We start from the raw sequence: 19120 nt of genomic DNA, 5'->3' as shown, positions 1-19120 counted from the left end.
ACTTGATTTTTGTTTTGCTTTTTCTCAATTGCAGAGATAGTACTTGTTCACTGGGGAAACATAGCAATATGTCCATAAGCATAAGAAGGAAAGTTAAATAACAGTTTAATTCCTCACTCAGAGCTATAGCCACTTTTAACATGTGGCAGTTTCTCCTAAGTTGGTTACAGAGTGGTACAGTAACCAACTCCCCTCATATAAAAATGTGTGGCAAACATTTTTCAAATTTTTAAATATTTTAAGAAAGTGTTTGTAATAGTTTCATTATAAAAATATATCCTAATTGACTTGGTGTATATCTTAAATTGTACCCTGAAGAATTTTAAAAAGATAATGAGGATGATGATAGTAAAGATGGTAGTATATACCTTTGCACATTATCATGATTTTCTGAAGTGGAAGGAAGCTCTAGATTAAAAGGAATGCAGAAATTTAAGGCTCAGCGTGCATCCTGCAAAAATACCCCCCAAACACTTTGCATGCACCTCTCTGTAGACTTTTTCCAAGCATGCATTTCATTGCTTTGTCTTTTTTTATTTTTGCCATTTTTTAGGGAAAGAAATTTAAATATTTTTTTGTTGTTGAAATTTACGTTTCTTTGGTTATTAGTAAGGCTGGACATTCTAATGATTTACTAGTTTGACTTATATAAGTCTGCTAGTTTTATGGAGTGCTTTCTCATTCTTATTAATTTGTTTATAACAGACCTGAGAGTGTAAGGACCATTTCTACCATATCCTTGCATAGTTGCACCTCAAAGACTGTTTGTTAAATGAGTAAGTGGGTGACTATATATCTATTGTAAATTTTCCATTTTTTCCCAATATTTGCCTTAATTTTTGACAGCTGTATTAAGGTGTAATTGGCATACAATAAATTACGTGTATTTAAAGAGCGATATGGTATGTTTTGCTATATGTATGTAACACCCATGAAGCCGTCACCACAATCAAGGTAGTGAATGTATTCTTCATGCTAATAGGTGGATATATGTTCGTCGTGCCCAGCTGTAGGCCCTTCCTCCCAACTCTCTGTCTTCCTATGCTCAGGCAACTATTAATCAGCTTTTCATTCCTACAATTTGCATTTTCTAAACATTTATAAAAATGAGGGCATAAAATATGTACCCTTTCTTTATCTGGCTTCTTTCATACAGCATGATGTTTTCACAGATTCATCCATATTGTAGTGTGGATCAATAATTTATTCCTTTACATTGCTGAAGAGTGTTATGTTGAATGGATATACCACAGTTTGTTTAACTGCTCACCTGTTGATGAACATTTGGGTTGTTTCTGGTTTGAGGCTACTATCAATAAAGCTGCTGTGAACATTCTTTGTACATATGCTTTCTTTTCTCTTGGATAAGTGGGAAGGAATTGCCTGGATCATATAATAGGTGTATCTTTAACTTATGAAGAAAACGCCAAACTATTTTTCAAAGTAATTGTACCATTTCACATTACCACCAGAAGTGTAAAAGACTTCCACTTCCTCTACATCCTTGCCAACCCTTGGTATAGTGGGGTTTTTTTTTTTAATAGCCATTCTAATAAGTGTGTGACTTTCACTTACATTTGTAGTTTTTTTTTTTTTTTTTGGCTGTGCGTGGGCCTCTCACTGTTGTGGCCTCTCCCGTTGCGGAGCACAGGCTCCGGACGCGCAGGCTCAGCGGCCACGGCTCACGGGCCCAGCCGCTCCGCGGCATGTGGGATCTTCCCGGACCAGGGCATGAACCCGCGTCCCCTGCATCGGCAGGCGGAGTCTCAACCACTGCGCCACCAGGGAAGCCCTACATTTGTAGTTTTAACTTACATTTCTGTAATAACTAAGGATGTTGAGCATCTTTTTATGTCCTTGTTTGCAAGCCATATCTTTTTTGATGAAGTATCTCTTCAGATCTTTTGCCTGTTGTTTTAAAATTGTATTTTTTTTTATTATTGAGTTTTGAGAGTACTTTATTCTGAATATAATGTCTTTACATATTTATTATTTGCAATTATTTTCTTTCACTCTGCAGCTTGTCTTTTCCTTTGCTTAATAGTTTTTTAAAGAGCAGAAGTTTTTCATTTTGGAGTCCAACTTATTAGTTATTTTGTGGATTATGCTTTAGATGTTCTATCTAAGACGTATTTACATGATGAAAAGCCATAGTGTTTTAGAAGTTTTGTGGTTTTAGGTTTTACATTCAGGTGTATGTTGCCTTTTGGATTTGTCTGTGGTATGAGGTATATCTCACAGTTTTGTTGCTGTTTGTGTATGGATAGCCAATAGTCCAAGCACCGTTTGTTGAAGTGACTGTCTTTTCTCTACTGATTTCCCTCCGTACCTTCATGAAAAATCAGTTGGCCACATATGTATGGGTTTATTTCTGGACTCTAATAAGTCTTGAAATTAAAATAGTATTATCTGTTTGTCTTATTTTTAAAAATGATTTTGGCTATTCTGGGTTCTTTGCATTTCCATGTGAATTTAAGAATAAGTTGGCTAATTTCTACAAAATGTCTGTTGGGATTTTGATTAAGATTCCATTGAATCTATAACTCTATTTGCAGAGAATTACCATTTTAACAATATTGAGTCTTCTGATTTGTGAACATGGTATATCTCTCCATTTATTTACATCTTTAAAAATTTCTCTCATCATTGTTTTGTAGTTTTCAGTGTTTCACATCTTTTTTTCAGATTTACCCTTATTTCACATTTTTGATGTTGTTACAAATAGCATTTTAAATTTTAATTTCTGATTTATTGTTTCATTTCTGATTGTTACTAGTGTATGAAATGTAATTGATTTTTATATATTGATCTTGTATTCTTTAACCTTGTTAAACTCACTTAGTTATTTTTATAGATTCCATTGAATTTTCTACGTAGATAATCACGCCATCTGCAAATACAGTTTATGTCTTGTTTTCCAGTGAAGATGCATTTTATTCATTTTCTGCTTTACTGCATTGGCTAGAACTTCCAATACAATATTGAATAGACATGGTGAGAGTAGATATCCTTCTCTTAATTGTAAACTTAGAGGGAAAGCATTCACTTCTTCTCTATTGGCATGATGTTAGCCGTAGGTTTTTGCATAGATGTCCTTTACCAAGTTGGGGAAGTTTCCTTCTATTCTTACTTTTCTAAAAGATTTTTTTTAAAGGAATGAATGTTGGATTTTGTCACATGCATTTTCTGCATCTATTGAGATGATCACATAGTTTTTCTTTTTTTACTTTGTTAATATGGTGAATTACATTGATTTTGAATATTAAATAAGTGTACATTCCTGGGATAACCCTACATGGTCAGGATGTGTTAATATTGTTGGATTTGATTTACTAACATCTTGTTTATAATTTTTGCATTTGTGTTAATGAGGGATATTGTCTGGAGATTTCTTTCCTTCTAGTGGCTTTTTGAGTGATATTGGATTCTGGATAATGCTGGCCTCATAGAATTAGATACTTTAGAATTCCCTCCTTTTCAGTTTTCTGGAAGAATTTGTGTATAATTGGTATTATTTCTTCCTTAAATATTATTTTTGTGTATAATTGGTATTAATTAATTGGTTTTCTTTCTTCCTTAAATATTCAGTAGAATTAACCAAAGAAACCATTTGGGCCTAGAGTTCCTTGAGGGAAGATTTTTAACTAAAAATTCAATTTCTTTGAAAACATAGGGCTCACTTTTTGAGTGAGCTTTGGTAGTTTGTGTCTTTCAGGGTAACTGTTCATTTTGTTTAAATTATCAAATTTATTGTCAAAATGTTGTTTGTAATGGACCCTTGTATCTTTTTTTTTTTTTTTTTTTTTTTTTTTTTGCGGTACGCGGGCCTCTCACTGCTGTGGCCTCTCCCGTTGCGGAGCACAGGCTCCGGACGCGCAGACTCAGCGGCCATGGCTCACGGGCCCAGCCACTCTGCGGCATGTGGGATCTTCCCGGACCGGGGCACGAACCCGTGTCCCCTGCATCGGCAGGTGGACTCTCAACCACTGTGCTACCAGTGAAGCCCCCTTATGTCTTTTTAATAGTGGTAGTCTGTAGTGATGACACCTCTCTCATTTCTGATATTGGTCATTTGTGTCTTCTTTCTCCTGATCAGTTGAGCTAAAATTTTGTCGATTTTATATAGTCTCAAAGAGTCTGCTTTTGATCTAATGGATTTTATCTGTTTTTCTGTTGTCCATTTCACTTATTTTTTCTCTGATCTCTTATTTCCTTTCTTCTACTTACTTTGGGTTAATTGTACTTTTTTTTTTAGTTTTTAAGGTGGAAACTGAGGCTTGAGACCTACCTTCTTTTCTAATATAGATGCTTAGTGCTCTAAATTACCCCCTGTGTACTGCTTTAATGGAATCATACAAATTTTGGTATGTTATGTTTGCATTTCATTCAGTTCAAAACACACTCTAATTTTCTTTTTGATTTCTTCTTTGATCCATAGGTTATTTATAGGTGTGTGATTTAGTTAACAAATATTTGGAGATTTTCCAGATACATTTCTGTGTTTTTGGCTTCTACTTTTATTCCATTGTGCTCAGAGAATATACGTTATGACTTGAATCCTCTTAAGTGTATTGAGCCTTGTTTTTATGACCCAGAATATGGTGCCTTAATAAATATTTCGTGTGCACTTGAAAACAATGTGTATTCTGTTGTATTGGGTGGAATGTTCTATAAATGTCAATTAGGTAAAATTGGTTTATAGTGTCATTCAAATCTCCAGAGTCCTTAATGATTTTCTGTCTGCTTCTTTTATTGATTATTGGTTATTAATTATTCTCTATTTCTCCTTGCAGTTCTATCAGTTCTTGCTTTATGTATTTTGAAGCTCAGTTATTAGGGACATAAACATTTAGGATTTTTATAGCCTTTTGATGAGTTGTCCTTTTATAATTATGAAATGACCTTCTTTATGCCTGGTAATATTCTTTGCTCTATAATCTACTTTTTCTGATACTAATATAGCCACACCACCTTTCTTTTGACTAGTGTTAACATGATACATCTTTTTCCATTCTTTTACTTGTAATCTGTTTGTGTCCTTATATTTAAAGTGCCTTTCTTACAGGCAGCATGTAGTTGGGTCTTGCTTTTTTGTCCCATCTATCTTTTAATTGGGATATTTAGATCATTTATATTTAATATGATTATTGATATGTTTAGGTTTTAATCTATCATCTTGCTTTTTGTTTTCCATTTGTTCTACCTATTCTTTGTTCTCTTTTCCTGTTCTCCCTTGAAAACTGAGTATATTTATGATTCCATCTTTTTGTTGTTGGTGTATTAGATAAAATTCTTTGTTTCATGATTTTAGTTGTCGCTTTGGGGTGTATAATATACATGTTTAACTTATAATCTAGCTTCCAGTGATACTATACCACTTCACCTGTAGTCTAAAGAACCTTACAATAGTATACTTACATTTCTCCCCTCTCTACATTTGTCCTGAAATTCTCATACATTTTATTTTTACATATGTTATAAACCCCACAATGCAGTGTTAATTATTTTTATTTAAACCATTATATTTTAAAGAGATTTTATTAAGAAAAAAGCCTTACATGCTTATCATGTAGTTCTGATTTCTAGTATTGAAATCTTCCTTTCTGTATATAGATCCATATTTTAGTCTAATATCATGTTCCTTCTACTTAAAGGGCATCATTTAACATTCCTGTAGTGCGGGTGGGCTTGTGATGAATTCCTTTGGCTTTTGTGTATACAAACATGCCTTTATTTCTCCTTTATTTTTGAAAGATACTTTCTGTGAACATAGAATTGTAGATTACAGATCTTTTTTTCTTCAAGTACTTTAAAGATGCTGCTCTAATGTCTTCTTACTTGCATTGCCTCACTTTAAATCTTTCCTTTTTTCACTAGTTTTGAGCCATTTGGTCATGATATGCTTTGGTGTAGTCTTCATGTTTCTTATGCTTTAAGTTTTTTGAGCTTTTTGGATCTGTTCATAGCTTTACTCAAATTTGGAAGTTTCTGCCACTATTTCTTAAAATAATTTTTCTGACTTTCCATCTCTCTCTTCTCCAGTTACTGATATACTAGACTGCTTAAAGGTGTCCTAGAGCCCACTGATGATCTATTCATTTTTCTTTTACTCTCTTCTTCCTGAGTTTCATTTTGGATAGTCTCTATTACTATGCCTTCAAGTTCACTAGTATTTTCTTCCAACATGCCTAATATGCTGATAATCCTATCCAGTGTATTTTTTTACCTTACATATTGTAGTTTACATCTCTGGAAATTTTATTTGGGTCTTTTTTTATATCTTTCCTGTCTGAACTTTTTGAACATATGAAATACAGTTATACATTTAATGATCTTGTCTGCTAATCCTAACATCTGTGTCAGTTTAGGGTCAGTTTTTATTATTTTCTACACTATGGCTCATATTTTCCTGCCTCTTTGTATTGCTTGATATTTCTTTATTAGATGTCAGACATTCTGACTTTTACTTTCTTGGGTGATGGATATTTTTGTCTTTCTATAAATATTCTTGAGCTTTGTTCTAAATGCACAGGTAAGACACTTGGAAACAGTTTGATCCTTTTAGGTCTTGCTTTAAGATTTGTTTTGTGAAACCAAAGAAATGTTTGACGTAGGACCAATTCTTCCCCTTTATTAAAGCAAGATTATTCTTTGTACTCTACCCAGCGTTCTGTGAATTAGGAGTTTTTTCAGTCTGACTTGTAAGAACAGACCGTATTCCTGTGACTACTTGATGGGAACCCTATTCATTGCGCGCTCTCTCTCTCTCTCTCCAGCTCTTTTCTTCATTACTCTGGGAATTTCCACCAGCTTTCTCCCTTCCTGCGCTGTGGATGATAGCCTTCACCTCATTTATTTCCTGTCTCTCAAAGATCAGTCTTCGTGACCTAAGGTCCAGTGTTTCGAAATATTGTTTCTTGTATTTTGTCTGTGTCTTGGTTGTTTCAGGAAGGAGGGCAAACCTGGTCTCTGTTGTTCAGTCTTGGCTGGAAGCAGAAGTCGTGCCCTTTTATTTTACCTAGTTTTCTATTTTAAAAACATTTAAAATTTTCAATGGAAAAATTCATCAGTCTTTCCCTTAATGGCTTCTGTCTTTGGTGTCGTGCTTAGAAACACTTCCATGTTTGAAGGCTTACAAAAATATTTACCTATATTTTTTCAAGGACTTTAATTGTCTTATACATTCAAATAGTTTATTGATATGGAACCCCGTATTCTAGACAATTTGGAAAGTAGCTAAAATGGAATGGGAAACACCCGTAATTATATCACCAAGAACAAGGCTAATATACATATTAACATATTTCCTGTCTTGCATTTTTCTGTGCCTTCGTTTTTTGTATAGTTGTTATCCTCATGTGTGTGTCATTTGGTGTGTGCATCTAGTACATTGTATCATCACCATTTTCCGTGTTGCTATGTAATCTTCAAAATTGCATTTTAATGACTGAATTATGTTTCATCAAATGATTATATTGCAGTTATACTGCCTTTACTTATATTGTTAAACATTTTAGTTATTTCTTAAGCAGAATCTATAAAACATAATTATCAGACAGGGCATTTTTAGGGAACCTTAACTGCCTCCTTGCACATTTCCCTGACCCTACGAGGGCAGAGAGGCAGATACAGGGCCCTCTCAGTGTGTCATTGCTCCCTCTCCAAGCCCACACCAGTGCATTCAGTAAAAGCCTGTCTGTATAAAAACTAGAAGGAAAATAAAAACTTCAGTTTCCCAATAGTTCAGTCCATTCCTTATTACTCATATAGTTATAAATAAAAAGCTTGTAATTTATATTTTTCATTTGTGTTAACATGGCATCTGTTATTTTCTAATTATTATTTGTGCTTGGTTATTTTTAGGCAAATTGTTATTCAAGTCAAAGACATCATAATGCAGAGTGCTTTATCAGTACCACCAAAAGATCAAGGTAAGATAAGCCATGCCAGGGAAACCGGTAACGTGTGTGTCGTAAAGAGTTTTAACTAATGCATTTAATGTCACTGTCCTCTAACCATAAGGTGCCTTTTTCCTGGAACTAAGAACAAAAAATCCAATTACATATGAAAGTTGATTTCTTTTGGTAAATTACTTGAGTGTCTGTGGATTCCTGGTTTATCACACAACGTCCCCTTTACTGAGAGCAGGCCATCTCATTCCACGTAAAACTCAGACGCCAGCACCTCAGCTGGCAATTTAGCTGGTGCTAACAGATGTCAAATGAAGTTACAGAGTGTTGGCTTTAACGAAGCAGAATGACATGTGTTCTAGTGAGAAGGATGTATACAGTATATAAATTCATGCACACGTATGCACACACAGCACACATGTAGAGAGAGAGAGGATGTTTGCTTATACATTTTTGACCTATTTCTTCCCATATACCCATTTAACAAAAAGAAACATAAAAGAAACCGTTTCCCCTCCATATGAATTTTTAAAAAGAAAATCATGGGGTTTTTTTTTTTAGCAAGAGCTCCTGGACCTTTCAGGAAAGCCGTTTACAGGTGGAGATAGAGTCATTTCTGAATAAAGAATAACTAAATTTTCCTCAGTATAAACGGCAAAGTCTAACCTTTATGAGGAATTCAAGTCTTTCCCCAGCCTCTACTGATTCTCTTCCCTACAGAAGGTTTGGTGTGTGTGTGAGAAAAATAATGCCTTTAAATGATTCAAAACTAGGCTTCCTTAGTGGAAGGTGTCGCTGTTCGTGAAAGGAGGGCATTTGCTTTCAAGACCCCTGAACTGGAGAAAACACTCCTTGTTCGCTCTGCCAAAATGAAAGGTGGTGGCGTAACTGTGAAGAGCGTGGCGTCTGTGTCTGAAAGTCATTTCTGCCCCTGCAGTGCATCACCTTGGGTACATCACTTGACCTTCACTTTCTCATCTATAAATCTGTAAAATGAAGAAAGTAAGCCCTACGCTCTAGGTGACGTGGGGATTGAAGGAGGTAATGCATGTAAATCACTCTGCACGCTGCTCCCCGCGGAGCGGGCCCCTATGAGGTGACAGCGGCCCTTGCTCTCAGGGGCGGTTATTAACACATGGGCCCTGCCCGCCTGTGGAGGCCCGTGCGGGGAGATGGGCACGGCTGCCTCCTGCTGGGGATGCCTCGCCGCCTTCAAAGGCCACACGTGGTCCAGGGGCGCTCATGGGAAGTGAACGCAGAGCAGACCCCCGGCTGGCTTCTCATCCAGGCCCGTGGCCAGAGGGAGAGTAAGAGCCCTTGAGAATCGCACACGTCCTAGCCCCAGACACTAGGGCAAGAGAGCGGACGTGGGGAGAGGGGCAGGGACAGCAGGCCCTCGCTAGAAATGAGAAGTGTGGCCGCCCGCGAGCGCTTTGGTACGTGTCCCCGGGAAGATTTCTGCACTTGTGGCTGATCGGTGTCCGAGCTGGCCTGACCTCCTTCCTCTGAGCAGGCGAGGAGAGGTGTGGCTGCTTAGAAGAAGGAGTGTTGGACTGAGCGTCAGGAGAGCTGGGGCCTGTCCCGGATATAGCCCCAAACGGCTGTGGGCCGCCAGACGAGTTATTGTGCCCCTAAGCCTGGGTTTCTTACTAGCGAAGCCAGGATTCCTTGCCGTTCTTTCCCAGCTCTAGCAGGTTATGAGTCAGGGTGAGTAACTAAGCAACGAGCTGCTGGGTTTCTGGCTGACACAGGGAAGTAAAGCTTGTCTCCACTCAACACCGCCTGCCTCCTTTGCTCTCCTCAAGGTTTACTTTGTTTTGGTTTTGTGTCTACCTCTCTGAGCTGCTGTGTAAGCTTAGTTATTACCTCCATTGACTTGACCAAAGTATGAGATGCCCTCAAGCCTAGCAAGAATTCAGCAGCTCTCACAAATTCTGCATCAGCCTTTCCTGGGACCAAAGGTGTGTAAGCCCCAAACCCAGAATTTGACAGAGAAAGAGATATAATAACTAAAAGATCTCAATTAATCGAGGGCCTCAGTGTAATAGTGACTCCACCTACAACTTGACATCCGTTGTTTTATTTAATGCTCATGGTGTTCAATATAATCTTTATTTCTGTGGTTCAGGGAGATTACATTTTTTTTTTAACAAGGTCACCAAGCAGTTCAGTGACTGAGCTAAGATCTGAACCTAGATCCATCAAAATCCAAGACTGTTTGTCCCCTGTGTCACACTGTAAATTTATAAAGAAGATCTCTAATCTGTTTTTAGATCATCCCCCTTTTTCTTCTCTGATGAAACATTGTGCTTAATTAAATATATGAATGCTTAAAGCTATTTCAATCCAAAGTAAGCAGAAATTAGAATTTGTATCGTGGGAAATTATATCGGTAAGGAAAGCTATGAGGCCTAAGAATTGCCCGGTTATTCATTAATTTACTCATTTATCAAATGCTTTCTGTGTGTCCTGGATTACTATTAATATTTTTTAACAAAGACAAATGCCAGATTTTTAAATTATGATTTTGTTTTCATTTCTTTCATCAAATACAATCACTTATGAGACATGAAAAGTTTGCTGATCACGTGTCATTCATTAATTAAATGCTGAGTGATTTATGTAATGAACTATTGGCTGTCTATAAATTGGCTGTCTATAAATGGCTGTCTATAAATTACAGTACTTTCAAATTTCAGACTTGTAAGCACACGCGCGCGCGCACAGGCACACACATGCACGTTAACGTATGACATTCAGGTAGGACATCACAGCAGAGTTGTGGAGCTTAAGAAAGTCCGTGGCATCATATATGACACTATCTTCTAACAAAATTTCATACAGTGCAAGCAGATTTAATGATCACCGAGACAGTACTGACCAGGAACTATGCTGGAGGCTCTGAGGGGTCCAAAGATAAATCAGACAGAAGTCTGCACTCTTACAAAACACAAAACCCTAGTAGAACAGCAGACGTGTGTGTGATTAACCAGAATAAAGCATGACAAATGCTGTATTAGACCTGAGTGTGACGTACTTGGAAAACAGTTGGTTGAGCCAGAAGTTTGAGGCTGGTCAGGAAACACGACAGGAGGTAGCATTTGCTCAGGATGTGAGCACAAGTGTAGAAGTCAGTCAGGTGGGGTTTAGGGGGTCACAGGATGTGGATTAAAGCTAGGAAAGAACTAGAGGAAACTAATTAGAAATTCCAGTGCCTTCTATTTAAATGTTTCCTAATTTTGGATAAAGAAATTAACATTGTAACATCACTCAGATAATTTGTACTATATTAAAAGCTTTCCATTATAATAGTGTCGTTATGAACTAGAGGAAACTAATTAGAAATTCCAGTGCCTTCTATTTAAATGTTTCCTAATTTTGGATAAAGAAATTAACATTGTAACATCACTCAGATAATTTGTACTATGTTAAAAGCTTTCCATTATAATAGTGTTGTTATTATCCCTTTCTGTGTAAAAGTATTACTTATAGAATCTCCAGAAGTTCATCAGACTTATTTTGTTACAATATTCTATCTTCTCATGCATTCAGGATTTGGAGATGGGATTTATGGTTTTCCCATAACTTTCTTTTTTTGTTTGGTATTTTCAAATGATAAGCTAATAAAAATGTAAGAACATGTATTTTGTGTTGGAAAATAGCAAATTGTAGCAAGTGATAAACCATGTTTTGGAAAAAAAAAAAAAGGCATGAAAACAACATGATAAGGCCAACTACAGTCATAACTTCCACTTTAAATTTGTTGAAGGAAAGAAAACCACCACAGTGATTGAAAATGCAAAGGCATTGATTTACTTGCCAGATGAGGAAACACACAAGTGAGCAGCCTTGCCAAATGGTTCCGTTAGAGGGACAGTTTTCCCTTGTTATGTGCCAGGAAGAAGTTGACTGTAGTTGTGCCAGTTAAGGATTGAAGTGAGCACCTTGGAGAGGGCAGGATGAGTGTCAAGTCCCCACACAGTTAATTAATACAAGTCCCACTGTTCATTGGTCAGAAAAGAGTCTTAGGTCCCGGGAGGGTCTGTTTTGCTGGAGCCATTCAAACCTCTTAGATACTCGCCAGCTTCGCAATTCAGTTTTGCCATTTCCTAGGCAAGTCTGCTGTGAGTAGAAGGGTCTCAGAGGTCTTCTCACACTTTCCTCGGCTCTGTCATAACATTTGTGTAGTTTAAACACAGTTATCAAATCGTGAGTGCTATTTTTATTCAGTGAGAGTAAGGATAAATGGCGCTGAGAAAATGGCAGATGCTTTGAGGCATCTTACTTCTTTTGAGTAAGAAGTAGTGGGTCTTAATGACCCCCTTCAGAAACACTGCAGTTAGCTAAACACACTCTGTACCATGCCTACTAATTTTCAAAACCTGTGCATTATTTAACTGTGAAGCCAATAGCCATTACTGTCTTTCATGTGAATTCAGATTTGGAGCTGTGAGAAAAAAAAAACAAACCTAGATTTTCTGATTCAGTGAAATATTTTAAAAATAATCATGGCACAGCCTAAAAATATATTCTTATGTCTTATAGACATAAAAAGCTGTACTTACATCTTACAGAAATAAACATTTTCGGTTTTAGTGAATATAGAATTTTTGAACTCAAGGAACACTTGGGGTAGGTAGTTAATAATGTTCTTTTTTTTAAGTTTAGGAAAATGATCCTACTTACATTAGACTCAGTATCAGTTGGGTTCTTTATGTAAACTTCTTTTTTTTTTTTTTCCCCTGCGGTACGTGGGCCTCTCACTGTTGTGGCCTCTCCCGTTGCGGAGCACAGGCTCCGGACGCGCAGGCTCAGCGGCCATGGCTCACGGGCCCAGCCGCTCTGTGGCATGTGGGATCCTCCCGGACCGGGGCACGAACCCATGTCCCCTGCATCAGCAGGCGGACTCTCAACCACTGCGCCACCAGGGAAGCCCAAACTTCTTAATGAATTTTCTGTCTTTGGTGGGCTTTAAAGCATCCTGGCATGTAGTGGTTTCTCAAATACATATTAAATTTTGTTAAAAGTGCTTTAAACTCTCAAACACTTTTTTAAAAAATCATATTACTCAGATGCTATGAAAAGATTTTAATCTTTGTTTTTTATGAAACACCAAGCTTAAGTTGTCAAGTCTATGTGTCCACTTAACAAATATTTATTGCCTTTGGAGGGGCAATGGGCAAGGAGAAAAGGGGGGAAAAGGAAAACCAAACTAAGCTCTACTCTTATAGCTCAGTTTCAATGAATAAAACTGGGCTGTCTATCCAAGCAGGAGTTGACCTTCTATGAGAATTCAACCTAAGAGTGGCTTATTGTCTTGTTATCTAACTAAAGTTTCACCCTTCGAACATGGCATTGGAGATGTTTCCTAAGCTCCTTTCCTGTCTTTTGTCCTCCCGGTCCCTCTCAGTCTGGGGAGAGAACACCAGGCTAAGAGCTGGACAGCTGAGCTCCGGTTACTCTTCGGCCCTTCTTTCTAGGCTCTGTGATCTTGGCTAAATCTGTGAGCCTCAGTCCTTTCATCTTTCAGATGGGGATGTTAATTTTGCCCTGACACAGCCCAATGAGATAAGGTACTGTTGATTCTTGTCATTTGCATCCATCACATTCTGTAAAGTCACCACAAACACTGAATTAGCTAATACTGCACCATGGCTCCTACAGGAAATGCAGGGTTAGGTTTCCTGTGAGCCTTTGGTCATTTTCATCAGCTATCAACACAAACCCTGGCTTTATGTGTGTTTCTGTTTAAAGACACCTCACTGAATGTATCTTGTTGATTCCTTGACATTAACTGGCCTCACAGACGAGCATTATAACTCATGCCTGAACAAAGCTTATCGAACACACATATTTTTTTCCATGAGGCACATCAGACTCTTCTAATGCTTAGGAACACTGCACAGCATATCAGCACTATGCTCGAGAGCTGTTTTAAACAGTGAAATCACTAACAAAAAGGAAAAAAAAATTTTAAATGTGGCACTAAATAGACTGCAAAAAGGACACTTGTTTACAGTATGGGAGCTGAAACAAGGCAGAGCATCAACTACTGCTAGGAACACGACACACACTTTTTGCCTGTGCATGCCTACACATGACCACGACAGTGCCACCTGTATGGATTTGGGGGTTGCAAATAAACTTTAGCAAGCAGGTGAATGCACACATATAGAATCTGCAAGTGAGGCTCAACCATGTATGAATGCACTTTGTAAACTCTTAGAGCACAATATAAATCTCAGAGTCAGTTACAGAATAAAAGTTCTTTTGGAACGCAGATATAATAACTTTGGGTAAGGTTGATATGATCGGTGTCAAGTTAATCAGGTAATAAGTATATTATTTGAAAGTGACCACAAGTTCTTAGCTCAGTAAAGCTACAAAGACAACTCTTGCTGTGAACTGTCTCTTCAGTGCTCACATTTAATACACAGTAGCAAGGAGAAGCACTGTAATTTGATGCTTTGCACTTAGTGGTTAAGGTGGCTTTGTGACCTCATTAAAGGCAGGGAGGGGCATTCCCTATGTTTTACCAAAATATTATGTTTCTAAGTATGTGACATTCATATGGAAACATTTTGATCTTAACTAGCGGTGTAAGTGCTGTTCTTGGGCTTTTGGTACCATTTTATGTTGCAGACCAAGTACAAATTGACATTTTCAAGCTGGTTTTGGTTAACTCCTTAACGTTGGAAATTGGAACTTTCCAATGTAATAACCTGCTGTATTAGTATGTTATGCTGTTGACAGAAGTGCAAATGGAAAACACACACATACCTATAGAAATTTCCTTGTAGAGCAAAATGGAAATGACTTGGGTGGCCTAAACCTTATCAGGTAGACCTCATATTGGGAGTTATTCTCCTATTTGAGATAAAATACTAGAGTCTAGAATATTCTTTTTAGTAAATTCGGTTTATGAGTATCTCTGTTGTTTGAAATAGCCAGATTTCCACTGCTTAAAAAGCAGGCTACTCACCAGATCTGGCCTGTATCAGTGTCACTGTAGCCACCCAGCAGCAGAGTCTCTCAGAAACTCCAATTAACCATGTAAATGTATTTCATAGCATCACATCTCACTTTGTCAGAACCCCTGCTGCCTTTCTATCATTAACATAAACGCAGGTGCAAACAGCATTTATGTACTTTGATAGGAAGCAGTTGGAGACATCTCACCGTGGGACCCAACATTTTCAGATTGTATACATCTGTTCAGATAATGTATGCGGCCCCAGTGACATGAACACAAGGATGGGAACATCTGCCCCCGAGACCATTTGCCATATAGCAGGTGCTTACATCTTTATTTATGCAGATAGTTGGTGTGATAAGCTGAGTGGGGCTAAAGGAAAGAATTTCGACAGCGGTATTTAGATGTTATGCAAGCCAGAAGTATAGGCTAGGCATTTTATGTTGGTAAAAGTCTACTACTAATAGGAATGGAAATTTGTAAGTCTAGTCGTGCTTTGAATGAACATATTGTTCTTGTCTTTAAATTAATTGGCACCAAAACCCTAAAAACATTTACAGAAATACCAATATCCAACTTATATTAGAAACAGCAACTTATTATTTTGGTTTTGATAAAGTAACTTTAAATGATTTTGAATGCATTTTGCTGAAAGTTCTGAAAGAAAAACAATGCTCTGTTTTTTTCAAAGGTTCTAATACTACTAAGAGAATCTTGTGATGATATTTCTTAAAATTGGAGAAAATACAAATGTCATTAGTTTAAATATGTTATTAGATGTTCCATGAATATAAATTGAGTAAAATAAATTTCAAAGCATTAATATTTTTGTCAAAAAAATTTTTTTATTTAAGCTGTATTCTAACATTTCCAACTAGTGATATTTAATTATAATTTATATTTTTATTAGAATAAATTACCTTTAAACACTTCATTTTCACCACTCTGTCTCATGGATCTGCCATATTATATTCTCACAAGGGAAAAACGTGAAGGAAACAAAAACTTATCAACCAAAAGCAAGACATTTCCAGATTTTATTTTCTATTCTCATTCACATACACAACAAAAAAAATCAGAATCTTGAAAGAGCTTGAACTAGATTTCATGTAGTCAGCAGTTCTCAAACATTTTAGTTTCAGGCCCCTTTACACTCTTAAAAACTATTGAGGACTCAAAGAATATTTGTTTATGTCAATAGTGTCAAATGGGATTTACCATATTTGAGATTATAAACTAAAAAAATATGTATTTGTGAATTCATGTTAAAATAACAGTAATCTCACTATAGCTTAACATAAATAACATATTTTGTGTAATTGGCTATATTTTCCAAAGCAAAAAAATTAGTGAGAAGACTAGCATTGATTTATGTTTTTTGCAAATCTTTAAAGTCTGGCTTCACTAAAAATGGTAGGAGTCTCCTATCTGGTCCTGCATTCAGTATGTTGTGATATATTGTTTATGTTGAAGTATTTGAAGAAAATCCAGCTTTACAGTAACTGGAAAGGGAGGGCGTATTTTAATAGCCTTTTCAGATAATTGTGGATAATTTTCTTTGCTACTACACCAAAATGTGTCAGATAACTATACCTGCGTTTAAGCGAGTCAGGTAACAGCTTAAAGTTTAGTTGTAATGTGAAATTTGAAACCATGTCAGTGTACTTCTCGTATTCTGTTACATTTAGGTCCATCGTGCAATGTGTATTAGAAAACAGTTCACTGAGTTGCGCAGATCTTCTATATATGTCATTTTATACAATATTTTAAAAATCATATTTGTTAAAATAACCAGCAGTCTTACCTGAAAAATCACTAAGTATAGGGAAGCTTCAATCTCCTAGTGATGGATTCAAGTTTTCCAAAATTCTAATGCTGCTCGAAAGCTTGATTTTTATCATTGGCCATGGATACTGCCAGGTGTTTTTTCTTGTAATGACAAGGCTCGTTCATTCACTTCTGAGAAAATGTCTGCGAGGTACCCAGGTCTGACTATGTTCTCTCAACATATGTCTGTCAGATGTTCTTTCAAGTCAAGATGGTTATTCCACGAAGAGCAGCTAGTTCAGCTTCAGACCGTCACATGAGCACTGTTCCTTGTGGCCACCGTCATGCCTCCATGAGCAGCGCAAGTGCTCTGGGGGGGATGAACCGTGTCATCGTACAGAATTTTTAAAAGGCCTGTAAGGATCAAGGTTTAAGAAAACTGAAATTTTATCCTGCTTTTTTGTTCTACTGAGGGAGTATGGTGGCAAAGGATATGGCTGCTTGGACAGTTTGCTGTCACGGCCTGAGTTCACTTTTACCCAGTTAGCTCCTTTGCTCCATCAATGCAACACGTGCAGAGGCCAACAGGGTAGAAAAAGCAAGTGACATCTTATTACAAGTATGAAGAGAGTGAGGACCCTCCCCAGGTCGGCAGACCACACTTTGAGAAACCATGCTCTAGTCTAATCCTCCCTTGGTAAAAAGAGAAACTTAAGGCCAGGAAAGATTATGATCTCGCGCAGGCTCACTCCAGTAGTTAGGGAAAGAACCAAAGCCAGGCCTCTGTTCTCTTTCTTGCATGTAATGCAACTCGTCTTGTTTACCCCGAGGAGCTTCCCCCTCACCACCCAAAGAAGGAAAATTCTCAGATGCTCCGTCAAGTTGACTAAAGGGGCGGGACTTACCACATGAGGAATTTAGAAATTCTTTCAACATTTTCAGACTTTTTCATTCAGTCCTAATGTTCTTCATTGACCTCAGTTTTGGAAGCAAGTGCAATAGGATTTGAAAAAAATCTGGGAAATTTATATTATAACTGAAATTATAAAAGACCTTAGTAATGATTTTTTTCCTTTCATTTTTGCTCATCATAAAAAAACTCTTTAAGTCGGTACCTAAAAGTGTTATTAAATTGATTGTGTAATTGATGCTTTAAAAAAGTTACATTTTGACATAAGCCTAGAGGGTTTGTTCATCAGAAGCTCTGTAAAAGGCCACCATGGAGTTTGGGATTAAAATATACACACTACTATATGTAAAACCAACAGGGACCTACTGTATAGCACAGGGAACTCTACTCAAAACCTATAACAACCTATAATGGAAAAGAATCTAAAAGAGAATAGATATACATGTATACATATAACTGAATCACTTTGCTATACACCTGAAACTAACACAACATTGTAAATAAACTGTATTTCAATTTAAAAAAAAAAAAAAAGAAGAGGAAGGCCACCATGGAAGAAGACTGGCTTTTAAGCACCAGGGCATTGTGAAGGGATTCCCTCTGTGTTAATTTCCTTAAAATCTTAAATTTCCTGTAAGTCTCCAGTAGCCATGCTGTAGACTCCTGTTAGGAAAAGGAAGCACACGCTCTCTCCTGAGGGTTACACTCTGATTGGAAAAGGTTAGTCAAAAGGATCTTTATTTTCCCAGCGTCGAGATGGATGGTGTGGCACTCGCAGCCGCTGGCGGAGACCGACAATATAAAGAGAGTCATCGCCAAACCCCTTCCTTAAGTTCAGTGGGAGGAGAGCAGCTTTGGGGCCAGAGTGGGTTCACACCCATCTCTCACCTACCAGCTTGTGACCTCGCCAGGAAGATTCAGTTCCTGCATCTGTTGCCCAGAGATGTTACTATCAAGAGCAGGTGGAGGATGAAGCGAGATCACAGCTTAAGCACCGAATCTGACTCTTGACGGAGGGACATTTTAGTCCTTCACAAGGGGGTTTAAGGGTTTAGGGTGAGGAAAGATAGAGTTAATAAGTAGAAACGGGGAGCATATACTGTACCTATGGTAAATTTTCTCACAAAGAAAAGAAAGGAGATAGGGCAGTAGCTTGAAGAGGAGAGAAAGCCCAAGGGCTATCTATGGTCGTTGGTTTTGTTTGTATACAGCAAAAGCACAGGAGAAAACAAGACAATACAGCTGAGAGCTATCAGGTCACTCATTTGGTGAATAACGTATTGTGTGATGGCCACGTACCAGACAGGGACTAGGGACCGAGGTCCTGGCAGTGAACAAAGCCAGCCCCTGCTTTCTTGGAGCTTACATTCTAGTGGGAGGAGACAGGTGATATAATCTCATTATAAACATAAGTGCTGTGAAGGACAATTAAAACAGTTGAGCGCCTGGGGCGGAGCACGGCCTTCAGGTGGAATGGTCGGGAAGGCCTCTTGAACGCTGGGGCTCGCTGATGGTGTAGGAGCCCGGAGGCAGCGGAGGGGCCTGGAGACAAGTGTGGGT

At 37.6% G+C, this 19120-nt stretch overlaps 1 protein-coding gene across 1 annotated transcript in view; it reads left to right on the top strand.

Annotated features, from left to right (window-relative positions):
• ZNF438 (zinc finger protein 438) overlaps window positions 1-19120 on the top strand; it is a 166929-nt gene that overhangs the window by 132691 nt on the left and 15118 nt on the right. The window contains exon 4 of the mRNA XM_079698785.1: window positions 7864-7931. Within this exon, the coding sequence (XP_079554911.1) occupies window positions 7864-7931 (68 nt within the window). The remainder of the gene's footprint in view (window positions 1-7863; window positions 7932-19120) is intronic.

The sequence above is a fragment of the Hyperoodon ampullatus genome (assembly GCF_949752795.1).
Source record: "Hyperoodon ampullatus genome assembly, chromosome: 3".
Lineage (NCBI taxonomy): Eukaryota > Metazoa > Chordata > Mammalia > Artiodactyla > Ziphiidae > Hyperoodon > Hyperoodon ampullatus.
This window is presented reverse-complemented; position numbering and strand designations above follow the sequence as displayed.